This window comes from Podarcis melisellensis, assembly GCF_964234715.1.
Source record: "Podarcis melisellensis genome assembly, chromosome: 3".
Classification (NCBI taxonomy): Eukaryota; Metazoa; Chordata; class Lepidosauria; order Squamata; family Lacertidae; genus Podarcis; species Podarcis melisellensis.
The window spans coordinates 56,322,697-56,341,984 of NC_138530.1; the positions used below are offsets into that span (position 1 = coordinate 56,322,697).

At 40.6% G+C, this 19,288-nt stretch overlaps 1 protein-coding gene across 1 annotated transcript in view; it reads right to left on the reverse strand.

Moving 5' to 3' along the window:
* The window catches only part of MTHFD1L (methylenetetrahydrofolate dehydrogenase (NADP+ dependent) 1 like), a 103,171-nt gene that overhangs the window by 45,459 nt on the left and 38,424 nt on the right, over positions 1-19,288 (reverse strand). The window contains exons 19-21 of the mRNA XM_081905151.1: positions 17,022-17,090; positions 11,821-11,932; positions 420-559 (exon numbers count right to left, since the gene is read on the reverse strand). Of these exons, the coding sequence (XP_081761277.1) occupies positions 420-559; positions 11,821-11,932; positions 17,022-17,090 (321 nt within the window). The remainder of the gene's footprint in view (positions 1-419; positions 560-11,820; positions 11,933-17,021; positions 17,091-19,288) is intronic.

Sequence of the window (19,288 nt, forward strand, 5' to 3'; positions counted from 1 at the left end):
TAAGACCTATTTCTTAGTAGGCATGGTTAGGACTGTGCTGTAAATCTGGATGTAACCCTGTGAGTTTAGCCATGGCATTTCAAAGGCCAGTACTCATGTGTAAAAAAAAGAGAGAGAGAAAGAGTGGGGGAGAAGAAAAATTCCAAACAGACCTAATTCTCCTTGCTAAATTTTTAGTCCTTTTTAGAGCTATCCTCTTTAATACATCTTAATCCAACAAGCAACACAGATAATGCCACATCTACATGATGAAAGACAGTGAAATGAGAGTCTTCGTTAAATTAGCTTACATTGAGAACTATTCCAGCAATTCTGAAATTAAAGCGTTTATACATATTTCAAATGATAAGGGGCTTTCTCAGGCTTAGGGAGTTCTAAAGATTTATCATTTGTTTTATGAGATAGGTACAGAAACTTACATTTGGCCCACCTCCATGCATCTTCAAAGCCCGCACTGTAGCAACAAGCACAACCACACTGGGAACCAGGCCAGAAGCTCTGCATTTGATGTTGAAGAATTTCTCCATCCCAATATCAGCACCAAAACCAGCTTCAGTTGCTGTTAGGAAAAAGGGGTTAGTTAAGAGGGATGAGACAGTCAATTTGGCAGTCACTAAACACCCAGTGTACACGAACAGAGCTCCATATGTGCAGGGGCTTCTTCCTTCTCTTTTCGGAGTGGTGAGATGCTTTGCATATATGTGGGGCTGCTATTGGTTCAGAGTTTTCGGCTGGTTCAAAACACTGAGGCTAGACTGTTGGTGGGGACAGGCTATTGCCAACACATAACTCTGGTGCTCAAAAGCTTGCACTACCCTGCCCACACATTTCTGGGTCAAGTTAAATGTTCTTCTATTAATTTGCAATGCCCTTTTATAATTTGGGTCTAGGAGACCTCAGGGCCTCCTAATCCCTTAGATCTCTACTTGATCACTGAGGTCTTCAGCTGAGCCACTGTTTGTGGTCTGCCATGGCTCAGATGCTCATCTCATATCCACCAGGAGTTATATGTTCAGTATTGCAGTATTTTGTGGAACTCCCTCCTGTTGACCTTCCAGTGCTTACTGAAGACTTTTATTTCAGCAGGCTTTTAAAGTGAGTTCTGATTTTTAGTTTTATTTCATTTTTAGTTTCATTGTATTAGGTCTCCTGTACACTGTTTAGAGATTGCTGTAATTAAATGATAGGCAAAGAGTTAAAATAAATGTATAGTCATGCAATCTGTTGCAACAAACTTATAATTAATGGAAATTCTATAATTATATGTAATTAAGGGCAGGATTCACCTAACTAGCCCCATCAGCAGAAGATCTGTGAACGGACTTCTGTTTGCATTACGGGGCTTCACCACTCTCTTCCCCCATGGCCCCCCATTGGTTCGGGGTGTGTGTGTGACAATCCCCAGTTGAACATGTGGAAGAGGAGAGGCAACTCCCTTTGCAACCAAGAAACCAAAACAAGTAACAACACCCAAACCTCATTTTTAAACAATACATTTAAAAACTGGGGACAAGATACCCTAGTGGATGTGAAGGGGGTATCTGGGGACATGGCCACCATACTGTGGACCCCATCTGGCTTGGGGAGGAGAGGAGGAAGAGGAGGAGAGGTGGTGGCGATGTAGGGCTTATCTCAGAAGTGAATAGAATTTCTTATTTAAAAGACTCAAGTGTGACAAACACAAAGCCAGGAGTGCCAGCACTCCAACTTTCAAGAGAGGAAGGAAGCAGGATGCTGTACAAAAGCTGCTAGGATGAAGGCTACCAACTGCAAAGGAAATAAAACAGAGAGTAATTCTGAAGATAAAGCCATGTGCCAAAACCATGGACTTTGAAACCTGTTTGTGCTCAAATATTCAACACAATCACTTTTGTATTATTTCCTGCCTGTAAATCAGAGTGCCAATGAAAACATGAGCAACTGGAGGCCAAAGAGCAAGAAAGAGTCATGATAATCCCTAGTTCAACAGTGACATAAGTATGAATATGTCTTCTATTAATCCAATGGGAATCAAACAACAATACATTTGCAATACATTTTGCTGGAAACCCACAATTAGCCACTGGGACAAGCTAGGCCAAGAGAACCTGCATGCTGTGCAAAGATCCACTGGAGGTTATCAGATTTACTTTATCCTGATAGGCAGCATGGGAATTCATCACTAGATTTTTCTCTTTGCAATCTACAAGACTATCTGGGCTGCTTTCTCTCAGGAGTTAGAACAGGTGGCAGCAGTAGCAGGACAGGCAATTGAGGAGGGGTTAGATCTCCAGTTGCTAGAGCTTCTTTCACAGAACACTTTAATGCAATTCAGCCAGTAGTTCAAAAGACTCCAGGGAGTATTGTACAGTAGGTCATACAGGAAGGCACAAGCAGCAGTCCCAGAGTCAGATCCTTGCTCAGCCATAACACTTAGGGACTTATCTGACAATATCCAATGTCAGCTAAAGAATGGGACTTCCGGGTCGGCGCCATCGCCGAATGGCGGGCTCCCTCCGAGCTCCGGAGGGAGCCTGCTCGGCAGGGGCTGGGTCCTACCGCACCGGCGATGCGGGGACCCTTAAAAACCACGGCCACGGAGGCCGTGGACATGGAGACTCGGCTGGCACCGTCAGCGCCCTCTCGATTCGTGAAGGAGCCTTTTTAAAGGCTACGGATCGGGTGCCGGGGAGGAGCGTGGTGCTTTGAGTCCTCTGCTATCCCTGCCGAGCGCAGCCGCATGCCATCCGGCGGAGAGCGCTGACTTCTTCTATTGAAAATTTGGACCCAAAAGAAGAACCCGTGAGTAATTGGAATATGGACTAAAAAGAGGGATAAATTTTTAGAATTTGGAGCGAACGGGGGAGGTGGAAAAAAGGAAGTCAGCCCCCCCCCCAAATTGTAGAAGAGCCAAAACAAAGGACTGGATAACTAAGATCGAGAGGAACCTTATCTTGCCGAACTAGCAACTTCGCGAGGGAAATTTATAAGATTGAGCTGGAGGAGAAAAGTGGAATTCGTATTAAAAAGCAACCCCCCCGGAATCCCTGGAGCGATTCGTGAAAATGCCTGGAGAAGAATAACGGAGGTTTTGACAGCTGTCAAAGAGCTGTCAAAACGGAAGAATGAAATTGAGACTTTGTTATGAGGACTTTGCCGGTTACATTTGTTATAAATTGGAGATAAATTGTTTCAAATAAGGATTTATAAGTTATTTGGACTGGCGGATGTGATCTGGAAGGGAACTTTGTTATTGTAATCCACCTAGAGGAGCTGAGGGACATTGCATGTGTTTTCGACGGGAAACTTGAACAGTTGGATAGAACTTTTAATCTCCTGGGAAACTGCAGAAATGGAACATTATTTTGTCTACAGAGGCCTATACTTTACTGGAAACAATGGATTATGTTTTGCTCCTGAATAACAAGCCTCTGTAGAGACACTAGAAGCCTTTGGAAAAAGAACATTTCTGTGAGGGAACAGGGAAGTAAAAAGGAGGAGAGTGATTGACAAGAACAAGGAAACAACAAGAACTGGACAGAACTGGAGTGGGAACATTTGGGATATCCAGATTTGACAAGCTTATGGATATAAAATTGGAGTTTATACTCCTGGATATAAAAATCTGGATAGAAGAAATGGGCCCCCTTTGATAGACTCCTTCTATGATTGGACATCTGTAATTTAAAAAAAAAGACCGGTAAAGAACCAGAGGGATGTGGGTTTAATGAAATGTGGGTTCATCAGGAAGACATTAGAAGTGGAGGGATAGGAGGAACGCAACAGGGAAAGAGGGGAGGGAAATTTGGAATCCAAAGGTTGTAAAATTATTGTTTGTTTTTATTCTATTTTCATCTGTACTATATTTGAAAGGGGGGAACTCGTGGAAGGGAAGAGGTCGACCTTAGGGGATGGAAATTTGGATAAATTGAGTTATTGATGATGAGTGTATTTTGGGAATAAGAATTTGTTGAATATTATTGCTTTTTTGGAAGATTTGGAACACAAGAGGGGGTGGGGAGGGGAAGTCCTGGATATTGGAAAAAGTTTATGAATTGGATTTTATTTGTTTTAATTTGGAAAACCTTAATAAAAATTATTTTTTTAAAAAAAAGAATGTATCTGTGAACTGATCTGAGTCCTTAGGCTAGGGGAAAAGGAAACCCATTGCAATTCCACAGCAGCCAATTTTAGCTGCTCATAAGAGTGTACACTCAACAGAGGCCAATCCCAGCTCTCTGATATATGTCTATACATACATCATGTATATGAATGTATGTATATGTACGGTATATGTACATGTGCATTTCAGCACCTGTATGTCACTGTCACTTTAAAATTTTAGGTATACACTTAAAATACCACTAGCATACAACTTTAAAATGTAAAGCATGAAGTTGTCCTAAAATAATGCAATCTGTGCCCTGGCCAAACACTTAAATATTTCAGTCTTTTCACTTTAGGTAATAATTTTATTCTCCTGACTTTAGGCATCCTATTAGTGTAAATGCTGTGAGGAAATAGAATTAACAGCAAAACAGAGTTCTGTCTTTTCTTTTTAAAATATTACTGAATCTGAAGAGAACTTTTCAACGAATAAAGTTAGGGAAACAAGTAGATGTCCAGAATTAAACATGGTTATAAGACTAGTATTATAGGTTTGTAAGGACCATGAGGGTCATCTACTCCAGCCCCCTGCCATGCAGGAATCTTTTGCCCAATGTGGGGTTCGAACCCACAAACCTGAGATTAAGAGTCTCATGCCCTCCTGACTGAGCCACATATATATAGAAGGAAGAATCAAAGGCAAATTAAGGGAAATGCCTTTAATTTTTCCATTATTACTTTTAAAGAATATACTACATTTTGGTGAAATAAAAAAAAAACAAAACCTCAAACCATTCCAGAGACTCAGCATTTGTGGATTATTTCATCCACTTTCTCAGTGCAAAATGTTCTTGGGAAATGTATTATTTCTTTTTTAGAATCCTGAATGTCAACGGCTGATTGGATTTCTCAGCCTTCAGAAATATAAAGCAGCAACTATGTTCACTACACTGCAATTTAAGCAGCTACATATTAGCCCTCAATGCAGCAGTGTTTTGACATGGCAGGGAGCCCTACAAAAAGCAACCACATGTTTCAGTTTGCAAGGCTACAAATGGAACTGTCACAAGAAAATTAATTTATCCCACAATAAAATTCCCTGTAAACAGAAGCAAACTTTAATGAACGTAACCTTCCTGCAGTCAGCATTTACTATCAACATATCTAAATCAAAACAAAGAGTATAGACTGGAAGACCCTAAAGAGAAACATGCACACTAGGCAAAGTTTCAGGACATGGAATTATGGAGGCCAAATTCCAGAACAATACAAAAGGAAATGGAAATTCTGAATTGCTAGCTGCCATCCACTTCTATGATGTAAACATATTTGTCCTGGTGCAGCTGTCAACAAGGAAACCATGGAAAGGAAGAGTTCAAAGTCACAGAAGCACATGAACTCTAACCCTCTGGATCCAAGGCATTTTGGCTGGTGCTTGTTGTATGCAGCAAATCACCAAACTGAGCAGCTGCCAAAATAAACCAGGAGATATCATGATTCATCTGAAAGGACACCACATTTATGTTACTACAGCAAGGGTAAATGAACTGGCTGTTTGTACAATGTGACCCAAGATCTCTTCCTTTAATGACTGTTCACGGAACGTAATGCTCAAAGTTCTATCCAACTATTCCAAACGATCCCACAAATCTTTCATTTTTTCTATGTATTTGTGAGATGTTCATGGTGCTGCAGTTATAGGCTTAAAAAAAATTGTAATACAAGTCTGTTTAGCAGGAAAAAGACATGCCCCATATAAAAATAACATTTAGTTTTTATATTACGTTTTTAAAGTGTTTAAAGCATTTGACATTCCAGTAATTCCTACAGCAACCTTGTGAATTTTGTTGGTATTATCACCTCCATCTTCAAAATGTGCGGGGGCGGGGAGGGGAGAGTTGAAAGATAGAGCTCACCAAAGACTACTCTGTGAGTTCGTGGCTGAGGTGAGATTTGAACCATGGCTCCCTGACTCAAATATCACACACCTAAGGCACAACCACAGTATGTTGAAGAGTAAGGTTACTGTAACTTCTGTCATAGAGCTTCAGTATGCTGATGACAACGTAGTGTGCACACACTCAGAGGATGACCTCCAAACCACCCTCAATATCTTTGCAGAAGCTTACGAAAAGCTTGGCCCATTACTCAACATCCAAAAAACCAAAGTGCTGCACCAACAAGTACAAAATAACCCCTCTGCAGCGCCACAAATCCAACTCAGTGGTGTAATGTTGGAAAATTTTGATCACTTCTCCTACCTAGGCAGTTAACTTTCCACAAGGGCCAACATTGATGCCAAAATCCAGCATCACCTGAACTCTGTGAGTGCGGCTTTCTCCCGATTGAAGTGCAGAGTGTTTGAGAACCAGGACATTCACAGGGAAACCAAAATGCTTGTTTACAAAGCTATTATACTACCAACCTTACTATATGCTTGTGAAACATGGACCACTTATAAACGCCATCGCCAACTCCTTGAAAGATTCCATCAACAGTGTCTCTGAAAAAATTTACACATCACTTGGGAAGACAGGCAAACTAATGTCAGTGAACTGGAAGAAGCAAAGATCACCAGTGTTGAAGCAATGATTCCTCAACAGCAACTTTGTTGGACTTGTCATGTTGTGCAGATGCCTGATAATCGTCTTCCAAAGCAACTACTCTATTCCCAACTTAAAAATGGAAAGTGTAATGCTGGTGGTCAACAAAAAAGGTTTAAAGACTGTCTCAAGGCAAATCTAAAAAAATGTAGTATAACACTGACAACTGGGAAACATTGGCCTGCGAGCGCTCCAGTTGGAGAAAACCCTTTACCAAAGGTGTCATGGGCTTTGAAGACACTCAAACTCAGGATGCAAGGGAGAAATGTGATAAGAGGAAGGCACGATTGGCAAATCCACATCGTGATCAACTCCCACCCGGAAACCAATGTCCCCACTGTGGAAGGACGTGTGGATCCAGAGTTGGCCTCCACAGTCACCTATGGACTCATTCTTAAAACCGTGTTTATGGAAGACAATCTTACTTGGCTACGAGTGATTGCCAAAGAAGAAGAAAATGACAGCTCTGTACACTTATCTGTCAGGTGAATAACATACGCTAGCAATCTCCTCAAGGACACAAGGGGAGAACAGCAGCTGGAGAGGGGCTGGTAGAGTTTGAATAGAAAGGATGGGCAAATATTAAGCTCATTCTGGCCAGCCATTTCTCTGCTCCAATGTACATCTTCCTAAAGCTGCTTTTGGCCTTTAAAAAATCTGAGAAAAGATACCCATGACTGCATGTCAGGTCTAGATTGACTCTGAACATATATGGAATCCACCCTATCATTGTGGATAAACACATAAACATTGTGGCTAAAAGACTCTTCTCTTTTCCTAATGCCATATGGTATAGCACCATGGGCCTTACATACGTAAAAGGCAGGCATTTCCTCAGTGCTGACTACTACATTCAGACTCCCAGCACCTTGACGGCCCTGTCCACCTGCACAGTGGCCTGCACAGTGTGTGTTGGGCACTTTTGATTGGATCCAGTTCCCTCCGCTGGCTGCACTCCAGGGTCACCATAAAGCCTAGATCTTCTATTGCCAAGTACCAAACTGTTGTTAAAGGAGGAGCCTCTGCTCACTCACAGAAAAGTGGTGTGTATATTCAGAGAGTGCAGCTTGCCCTGCATAGAGATAACAGCAGATGCCATACCACTGAAGGCAGTGGTGAATCAGAATGATCAATGTCTCTATCATTTGGTGCAATCATCCAGGACACAGCAAGTTTCGGAATCATCAATCACAACAGCGCAAGGCTGCACCCTAATTCAAATCGCAGGCAGCTTCAAGCTGCTGAGTGGTAAAAAGTGTCCCTTTTCTGCCTGCCTTTTCTCCAACAATAAAACAAGGAGGAGGAAGACTCTCCTCCCGTTCCAGGAACGCCCCCCCCCCCCATTGCACAGAGAGAGCCCACTCTGCAGAGATGGTGTGTTTGTTTATTCTCCCACCGCACCCCAATGTGATCATTATGTTCACTGCAATTTCTTAGGACTTTTATTACAGTACATAGCCCCAGATTAATATCACACTGACATATAAAAAGACTATGAACAGCCTGACCAAGAAGGCTTGGTGCAAATAGAAAGGCTTCGGTTCTCAATTATTCAGTACAATCGACTGCCATAAAGGCAGCTCTGAGTGAGATGAAAACTCAGTTATTATGGAGGCCTAACTACATGCTATACAGAGAGGTGCATATTAATTAAACCTTTACTCTAGCACAGGCATCAGCTAACATAAAAGAAGAGGGGGTGACTTTTGCCAATTCCCCCTTCCCATTGCGGTCCCCTGCCCCCCCCCCCAGCTCCAGAGTGTTCAGCAATCCTCCAGAACAATGTGGAAGGTGGTGTAGGGGGACACAGGCTGCTGCAGAGGCAAAAATTGCCTCCTCTTATCCAATGTTAGTGGATGCCCCCACTAGATCAAATGCCATTCTTCAACTAGACTGGTAGCATTGGATATCATCCAAACATGTGTAACAGTAACCCAAGAGTAGCCCTTTTAGGGAGATGAAAACCCGCTTTAGGAGGGGACTTTTTTGGGAGCACATAAGGAGTGGCAGAAAAGGATACTATTCCTTTCCCAGTCTGCCATTTCCAGCTCCAAATCTCCCTCTCAGCTGTCCCACATGGGCTTTCGATTGAAAAGTATCGCTATTCTAGCCTTGTTCAAATAATATAAGTTGATTCACCCATGGATTTTCTTATGTTCGGTTTGTTTATGAGAAAATAAATTGCAGAAATGAGGTGGAGGGGAAACAGCTACTACTCTTTTTTGCCATGCATATCTAATTGGAACCCCCTTATTTTGTGAATTGATAGGAGTGAGCTATGAGAAGCAGCACTTTTGACAGTGTTGCTGGATTTGATTTATGAATTCTTAAAAACAGAGAGAGAGAGACTGACCTCTAGTATTTTTTTTGCCTGTGGGAGACAAAGAATTTTCCTGTGCTAGCTATATTTCACAGTGGGGGAAAATCTGCTGAAATGGCTTATATTGGAGTCTATAAATTATAATCAGAGATGGCGCTAGAGCAATGTTTGTTAGCAGGCGTCTAACAGGATATTTCAATTATCAGCAGAGCAGTATACATCAAAGTTTTCTAAAAACACAAGTGAACATAAATATTAAAAAGTAAACTGAAAATAAATATTAAAAAGTAAAAAGTGTATCTTTGAATATCTTTTAAAAAACAACAACAACCAGTGGTATTTATATAACAGAAGATAAGAGTTCAAAAGCTCTTGACTTTTATAGTGGTTTTCAATATACTGTCCACTACATCCTTTGAAGTCAGACAGATAGACCATTCTTGCGGCCTCATCCCAATGGGATGCTAGGAGGGTGATATGAGACAGGACATTTTCCATGGTGCCCCCCAGCTGTCTGTGTGGAACTACAATCTACCCCCTCCCAACCGTGGATAGTTCTGATCTGCTGCTGTTATTTACCCTGTAGCTTACACAATTTTACTGGTGATTTTATAGTACAGTAGTTTTATTTGTATCTCTTTTCTCTGTGTGTGTGTGCGCGCGCGCGCATGCTTTTGTGTATTTTTGTTTTGTTTTGGATCGTGACCATTATTAATTTAACATTTGACCCACAAAACAGGAAAGGATCACTTTTACTGCTTCAGTAAGCACTGCATTTTCTTAACTATGAAAAGAAATGGAGCTACAAATGCAAGAGAGCGAATGTTATGACACAAGATAGCAAGGTTTTTTGAATTTAACACTCACTGGAGCACTCGACACACAGTGATTTTTCAATGAAGTCAAGCAAAAACAACTATAAAGAACTCTGAACAATGCAAATATTAAGACATCACATGTGCTTTGGTGCCAAACGGGGTTTAAAGCAAAGCATTTACTTCCTTTTTTGGAGAAAGAACTCCCACCAAAGAAATACTGCAAAGCATTTTACAATCTATAAAAAAAATTGCAGATCATTCTTTCTTGTTTCAAACACATATGCTGCACTATTTTTACGCAGTGATTTATAAACCTTTTGTATAAATACACTTTTGAGCATAGATAAGTATATATAATATAAACTTAAATACTTTTGAGCATATACAAGGATTTTTGAAATACAGCTGTGCACATTCTGCACAGATCACTAAGCAGCTACTGCAAATAGTTTTGTTCTGATGAGCATTTCCACTGCAGAATAAAGCAAGTAAATTATTCAGACAACTTATTAAAGCTTACTTCTGCTTAGGTTTACAATACACACAAAGCATGCCAAAATTTCTCCCATTATCTGATAGTGCAAGCACAGAAAGACTCCTATTTTTCTATATGGGTGGGGGAAGGGTGTATTGGGAATACTGTGTATGTTATACAAAGTAGGTTGCATCCAATGTTGCACAATCAGAAGGCAGCATATCTTTCCCTTCTCCTTCCACTCCACAGTCCCCTGTGTCCTCTAAAAAGCCTCTCCAGAGGGTCGGGTGGAGGGGGACCTACCATGTGTTATCTGAATCCAGGGCTGCAGAGGGAGAAGGGAATTGCCTCAAATCAAGGGGGAGGTATTAGAACTGACCATGCAGAAAGTCTTGAAATGGAGCCTTTTAGGGAAGTGGGCTAGTCCATGAATTGCCACTTCTTTCTGCATATTGTGGCCCTCTTGAGCTACAAGAACCATTCACAAGCTCTCTGTACTGGCCTATCCCTCCTCCCATGTGACTGATCTCTGCCTTTGTTAATCATATTACTTTTTGTTCGTTTTATGACTGACTAATTAGTGTCAGTTGAATTTAAAAACTTATTTGTATTGTTTATTATGAATGGCTTCACTCAGTAGAGGTTGTTCTTCTTATGAACATTGTTGTTGTTCAATTCAACTTATTGGTCACTTTTCCTTGCAGCAGCTTACAATCATTGTTTATTTCAGATGATAGCGTGAGTCAATGATTTCAAGCTGTATCTCTGTTTAAGATGTCATTCTGCAAACAGACCTAATTATAAACCATTTGCTTAACTTGGCCGTTTACATAATATTTGTCTGTCTATCTATCTATCTATCTATCTAGTCTTTGTAGATATTAAATATTAACTAACATATATTTAAATTTTATCATGGTCCTATCCAGGGCTGGTGCAGATGTAATGGCTTAACATTGCTTTGGCATTTCACTGCAGAACTTTAGGTTCATTGGTCCTTGCTCCTTCTGACTGCATTTCACCACCACCACCATCCCTAGCCAGTACTGCTTCTGATCATCACCAATTTTGCTTCTAGAATCTGATAAACTTCTAAAAGGTACACTTTTCAAGAAAAAATGTACTTTTGAGATCCTCACTGCTAAGGATAATTTTAGCAATGGAATTCAACAAAAAGTGCTCTTTCAATCTGCATTGCTTTGGAACACTATTAAAGAGTTGAAAGCACCCCTTTAAAACCAACATTATCCCACTGTGAAAACTGGGCAGAAGACAGGAACACTAGCCTGCCTCTGGTTTCACTGGAAATCTAGCCAGGCAAATAGATCCAAGTATAAACATGGAATTCCAAATCAACAATACCTTTTGATCAAGAAAGTATCGAGCTCACACACTGAAGTCATGCTACATGAACATGATACACATCACTTGAGTTAAAACAACACTTTGTCATTAATTTCAAATGAAACTACTCCAGCTCCACGTAAACATTCCAAAACAAAAAGAGCTTGTACTCACCTACAAATCCTTCTTTGCCAACCAATTTAAGGGCAATTTTGTCTGCCAAAACCGAAGAGTTACCATGAGCAATATTTGCAAAAGGCCCAGCATGCACAAAAACTGGGGTTCCCTAAAAGTATCAAAAGCAAAGGCAGAACTGTAATCAGAGCACAAGAAGAAAACAACAGTCAAGACCTTTTACATTGTACTGTACTATAGTCTACGTTGCTCTTGTGGAGCAGTGAGGCTTATCGTCTGGAGTGAAGCAGGACAAAGTGGGCTACAGTAGGACAACAAACAGCCTTTCTGAGAGACCTCAAGGACCATAAGACTGTATCCACAGCAGCAACTCTGCTGCTGTGCATCCTGCTTCTATCAGGATAGTTTAGTTTAGTAGGTGTTCTAGGAGGTAGACTGAGATATAAGGCTTTAGTAATTAAGCTTGTATCCATATTTAGAGTTCTACTTTACTTGCTCAGGCAAAACCATTCTTTATAGCAGGCATAGAAGCCTCTTATTCCAACTGGGGACTGTGGCAGAGGCAAAGTGTTAAATCCCCTATGCCATCCCATGGCACACTCCCAATTCAGCTAATCTTTTCTCCCTGCCCAATGCTGGCTATTGCTGTTTTTGTTATTTACCTATATGATAAAACATCATGTCTAGTTTGGCCCCAAGAGCTTTTAGAGCCCCTCCAGCAGCCATGCTAACCAGGGCTGATGCAGAAAATATGGCAGGAACCAGGTTCTTTTAGGGAATAAGTTGGTATCCACATTCAGGTAGCTGCTTTACTAGTTAAAAACCTTTTCTCGTAATACTCCAGCTGCTGAAGCAATTCCTGCCTACTAAAGAACTCTGAAAAATGCCGTCTTTCCAATTGCTTCTTTTCACAGGGAAGTGTCAGCTCTGGCACTGCAGCTTCCAACTATTCATTGTCATAAGTCAGCTGCTTTAACTTAGGCTCCTGAGGCCAGTTTCACTGAGGCTGCAATCCTATACCACACTTACCCAGGAGCAAGCCCTATTGAACTCAGTAGGGCTTGTGTCTGAGTAGACACATATAGGACTTCAGTATTCATGGTAATTAAAAGAAAAATAGTGTATCTGGTAGCTCTTTTTAAGTTGCATTTGATTCATGGGATTCTAATAAATGTCTATCTGATTCAACAGCTCTAAAATTCCTCTAGGAGACATATGAAAGGGAGAACCTATGGTGAGTCCACCTGTGAAAACACAAGTTTTCTTTCATTAATTTAGGAGGCCAGGGGGGTGAGGAAAGGAATGTAATATAAAGACGGGGTGGGGTGGGGGAGTTATCCAAAAGATGGCATTTTGTATCAATGATCTGATAGCTATTCTGCTATGTGCGCTTTGAAACTGAAGTTGGAGGACAATGGCAGAAACAGCAAAAACAGTCCCTGGCAGTATCAGTATCACTGAATAAATACAATATACATTTATTCTTTTCCAACTAATAGAAACTGCCACTGATCATTTGCTATCAGGGAAATAAATTTCAGTAGTTTATGGGTGTCAGTCAGTCAGCAAGCTGCTTTGTACACCAAGCCTTATGGTGAATATTACTGTGCTTGGGTCCTCGCTTGCAGAGCAGTATTTGATTAGTGTTATAACCCATTGAAAGATTTACAATGCTCCATAAATGCATAGCAGTAGTATTTGAATACTTCCTGAGGGGCTTACAGGAAACAGAAAAGGGTACATTTCAAGCTTTTAAAAAGCTATAATACACACCCACATTTATCTATCCATTCTCAGAGACCCGTCTCCACATGCTCTCACCAGGTAAGATGTGGTGGGAAGGGCCTTTTCAGTGAGGGCACCCAGGGATGAAAAATGCATTCACCTGTTGCCTACTTTTCAGTGTTTTCAGGACCAAGTGAAGACCTTTTTATTTTACCAGGCTCTTTAAACTTTGTGTTAAATCTAAAGTTCATATGATTTGTGTTTGTGTGTGTGTGTCACTGAGATTTCCCCTTCTCCCATTACAGTGGTACCTCAGTTTAAGTACTTAATTTGTTCTGGAGGTCTGTTCTTAACCTGAAACTGTTCTTAACCTGAAGCACCACTTTAGCTAATGGGGCCTCCTGCTGCCGCCGCACCGCCATAGCACGATTTCTTTTCTCATCCTGAAGCAAAGTTCTTAACCTAAAGCACTATTTCTGGGTTAGCGGAGTCTGTAACCTGAAGCGTATGTAACCCGAGGTACCACTGTATACCAATTCTGCTTCATATTTTATTGTTCATAGTTGTACTTTTTATTTGTTATTCAGTAACATATAAATATTGTTAAGATAACAAAGTGTAAAAATTGTTTATAGTCAAACACAAGCTAGAATTTGATGTGGCTTCCTCAGGCAGATAAATTATGTTGGGGTTTTCTGAAGAGGGAGGTACAACAACACAATAATGTTATAGTGCTTTACTAAGCAATATCTTCTAACAGCTATTTCATCATGATGTCTATGATTCCCAGTTTTTTATGGAAATATTGTTAAAACATCCATGTACATATCCTATTTGACCACTTAATTGTTGTCTAATAAAACCAAACCAAAATTAGGCTCAGACAAGACTGGTTGTAAAAAATAATAATCACCACATAACTGTAAACCAAGAAATGTGATAATTCAAACAAGTTTTCAGCCAGGCAATCATGTGTTCTGTTTTAAAGTACACATATGTTATGCAAAACCTCTCTAAGTAAAGATCCAAAATGAAAATATAATGATTTGGGTTCAGAGTGGCTCTTTCTCAAATGGAAGGTGGCTTTCTATTTGTAGAAGGGCTGATAATCCAAATAAGGCTCCTATTAGGCTTCTATCTGCACCTTCAAAGACCATCTCTTCCAGAGCCAGAAGTGGCTCACTGGTTGGGGATGAGCAGTGGTGCCTCGCAAGACGAAAATAATCTGTTCCGCGAGTCTCTTCATCTAGCGTTTTTTTCGTCTTGCGAAGCAACCCTATTAGCGGCTTAGCGGATTAGTGCTATTAGCGGCTTAGCGGCTAAAAGGCTATTAGCAGCTTAGCGGCTTAGAAAAAGGGGGGGGGGAGCAAAAAAAATCGCAAGACTCGCAAGACGTTTTCGTCTTGCGAAGCAAGCCCATAGGGAAATTCGTCTTGCGAAGCGCATCGAAAAACGGAAAACCCTTTCGTCTAGCGGGTTTTTCGTCTTGCGAGGCATTCGTCTTGCGGGGCACCACTGTACTAGCTTTCCAGTATTTATTTATTTTTTCCATTTTTTTTTACCTCACTTGATTGTAGGAAAAACCTCAAAGCAGTTTACAGTGACCAGTAGGCAGGTCACTGTTGTTTACCAGGAAGGCTAATGTAGCAGGGTGGCCAATGCAGCGTAAATGCATTGGTGGGGCCAATCTGGCACTCCTCCTGGATTCTCAAAGGTCATAGGAGGAAGCAGGAAATTGACCCCAAATTGCCATCCCTCTCCTTCTGTGAACAGAGCAGCACTCACAGTTTCTCTGGATCCAAACCAACAAATGCTACTGTTTTTTCCTTGTCGTTTTGCAAGCCAAGGGGCTTCCAAGTAAAACTGCCATGCTTAGAAGTAAGCATTCCCGGGCGCAGGACTTGGGGCACAACATTATGTTTGAAGACTGGGAAAGGTTATGGAACACCGGAATGAAATTCACGGCATGTAGTGCCTTGAAGGAAAATATTATGAAAATGACATACCGGTGGTACATGACCCCAGTCAAGCTTGCAAAGATATATCACCTGTCTGACAATAAATGTTGGAAATGTAAAGAGGAGGAAGGGACATTTCTACACCTCTGGTGGACCTGCCCGAAGGTGAAGGCCTTCTGGGAGATGATACATAATGAACTAAAAAAGGTGCTTAGACTCACCTTACCCAAGAAACCGGAGGCCTTCCTCCTGGGCATGGTAGACCAGAGGGTGGCTAAGAAAGATAGAACTTTCTTTATGTACGCTACTACAGCAGCAAGGATCTTGATGGCAAAGCACTGGAAGACACAAAATCTACCCACATTGGAAGAATGGCAGACGCAGCTGATGGATTATATGGAACTGGCTGAAATGACTGGCAGAATTCGAGACTCGGGAGAAGAAGAAACGGAGGAAGTTTGGGAAAAATTTAAGGACTATTTGAAAAAGCATTATAAGTTGTATGAATGTTAAAAAATGCTTCTCTCTAGGAAATTATAGCTTCAGTATCGGTAAATCTTTGAATTGGTAAATAAGGCACAACAAGACAGAAGTGGTGTAATGAAATAATTTTATTGTGTTGAAACTAAAAATTAATGGATTTGGATTGAAATGTTTAGAGACCAGATATCACGATAAAATGGAAGATATATTATTATGTTTAAAATAAGTCAACAAATTGCTGAGGTTTTGGTTTTACAGAGAATGCAGTGTCCGGAAGATGGGGGGAGTCCATTAGATTTATGGAAACATGTACTTGGAATTTGAATTTTGTATATTATAAACCTAATAAAAATTATATTAAAAAAAAGAAGAAGTAAGCATTCCCTATGCTTCTGTTTCTGAAGTTGCACCAATATCTTTTCTATGAATATATATTTGAATATGGTAAAAGGGTATGTCTTCACAGATACCATGTTTTCTTTAAATAGACATCCCATTTATTTACTGTTTATTTATGACAGGTGACACTTCATATCAGTTCCTATAAAAGCTGAGGCTGTGATCTCTGTTGCATTTATGTATGCTTAACTCCCATGGAGTGGGCTGGGATTTAAGCTTGTATAGATTGCAGCCTCAATTCTTAACAATCATGTGGATCCTACGAATGGTAAGTGGAGTTCTGATCACAGAATGGAGCTTTCCTACCTCTCCCCTCCATCCCCTCTCTTCCCAGGCTGCTCCTGAGAGCATCTCAGAAACGATGTGGGGTATGGCAAGGGGGTGCTGAAAGGGAGGTGAGCAGAAATGGCAGAACTCTCCTTGGATCTGCATTTCTAGCACAGGTAATGCTAATTGAAATTCAAATGTTCTTGGACTTGGGAGAGGGGAACCATCTCTTAACAACATGCCTTGTGAAATGCCCATGCAAATCAAATATGAAAAGGAGGAGTCATGCTGTATAAACAAGCAAATGTTTAATTTCAATGTTAAAAAATAAAAGCACTTTGGCAACTTAGATATAGTCCTTTTAAAAAAGGGAAGAGAAAGGCTGGGGTTACAGATGATTTGACTGACCTCTAATGTCTGCATCAGTGTTGGTTTAATTGCATCCTTCATCAAAACCGCCAAAGCACCAGTTACTCCCTAAAAAAAGAAGAAAAAACTGCTTATAACTTGCAGCTTATAAGTTCAAGTAAAGTGGTTTAAAAATCAAAGTGTTTAGCTAAACACAAACCAACACACAGCTGTGAAAAACATTGTTATCTCTATGTAGGGTGGTGCTAAAAGTTCTGGAAATGCCACCTCCACCACTATAAATTCTGAATGGGAGGTAACAAAGCTTCTGAGTTATACAATTCAATACAACAGAATTTTAAAAGTAATACATACACTGAACATGGAAATGTTTTAAGGCACAGACTCACACATTGTAGGTTGCCTTTCTTAGCTAGCCATGACTTACTATTGTTACTAGCCTCACCCACTTCCCCAAGATCATTGTACAATATATGGTGGTGGTCATTTGCTTAGAGGACACATTTACAGAAGAAAAGTCTTTCAACACTTTCACAAAGAGAAGTGTGGTGGGGCTGCGCCACTCACCTGAACCTCCATTTGGTTGACGAACTACTGCATATGTATGTTGGGATGGAGATGGGAAAGGAGAAGGAGAAGGAGAAGGAGAAGACATGGTCAGTGTAGTGCAAATGCATTGGAAGGAGCACTGAATTGTATCCATCAGGCGTGTTTGCACTGCACGAACCTTGCCACTCCCTCCCTCCGACAATCCATCCCAGTAAGCAGTAATGCCAGAGCTATGTCAGGTGAGCAGCATAGCCACACCGCTTGATACTGATAGCTACTGGTCATCATAGTTTAATGCAATCTCCAGGTTCAGAGTATGGTCTTCAGTATGCTTCTGAATACCAGCTGCTGGGGAACAGGAGAAGGCTACTGCCATCACCTTCTGCTTGTGGGTTTCCCACAGGCATTTGGTTGTAGGAAACAGGGAGATAGTCTAGATGGAGTCTGACATTAAAACCACAGGGTAGATGCCCTTTTCTGTAGGTACTCAAACAGTTCCAGCCAGGAAGCCAAGTTCTCCATTAGGTGGCACTGGACAATTTGCTATCGATAAAGAAGGCTGCAGTCAACATCCAAGCTTCTTCCTCGTGGCTATTCCTAACCCATTTTCCTGCTCTTTAGGGGTTGATGCAGTGTCTCTAATAACACATTGTTTTCACTGAGGAACAGAGGTTCAGAAACTGCCCCCCCATTAAACATTGAATTCTGTTTGATAACTGTCTCAATGCACATTTATGGTATGATAATCCAGATACTCTCTCATTGGATATTTTGCTTGATCAAGTTTGAAATAAAACCTCCTAGGAACTGGTTGTTTTAAAAGGAAAGAAAGAACTCCATAAAGAATTAAAACATGCCTTACATAAAGACACCACAAACACAACTGGAGCCTAGGGTTCCAAGACAATATCCTCACCTGTATGCTATTTGTAAAATGAGTATATTCAATGTGAAAAAGAGTCCTCATGCAGTAATTTGAGAAGCTTCCTTACTAAACAAATAGCTACATATTTATTTAATATTCCTCATGGCTGCTGAAATACTAATCTTGGGCATGCCAGTTTAATTTGCCATGGAGATATGGCATCTGTCTATCAAACATTTTACGATAATACCGCAGCCAAATTGCAATCTAGTCTTCAGAACCCTGCTCAATGAGCACCATATTTTGGCAACAAATTCTGTAGTTCAATTACAGGGGATGGCTTTTAAAAATCCATTACACTTGTGAAAGGAGCCTCTGAGTTTATGAAATATTCAATTTATCTTTTCTTTTCTGCCTCCTCCCACCTCCAGCCCTTGCAGCACCTGGTTTTCATCTCCTAGTGTGTATTTTAGATTTTATTACAGTACACTGAAAATGTGGTATAGCACCCTGAAATTAAGAGCAAATGCATATTTGCATGGCATATTAAACATTATTCACATATGAAACAAATGAAAGAGAGGAGGAATTAGAGTTTAGGTTGAACATTAAATAATGAATTGAAGGCTACTTGTAAAAACATCAATTCAATATAGGGAAAGTTAAGCAACTTTAAAAATGGGTTCGTTTTGAACCCACGCTGAGTGTTAATGGAAGCAGGCACTCAGAGTGACATTAAAATATTTCTGAAACCTAAAATTTAGGACACTGTTCTATTCTACAAAAAAATTATTTGCAGCTGCACTCCCAACGTTTAATTTGCAAACTCCAGACCTGCTTTTGTAGGCTCAGGAATGTATGCATGTAAGGCATGTTTTTTGAATAATTATTT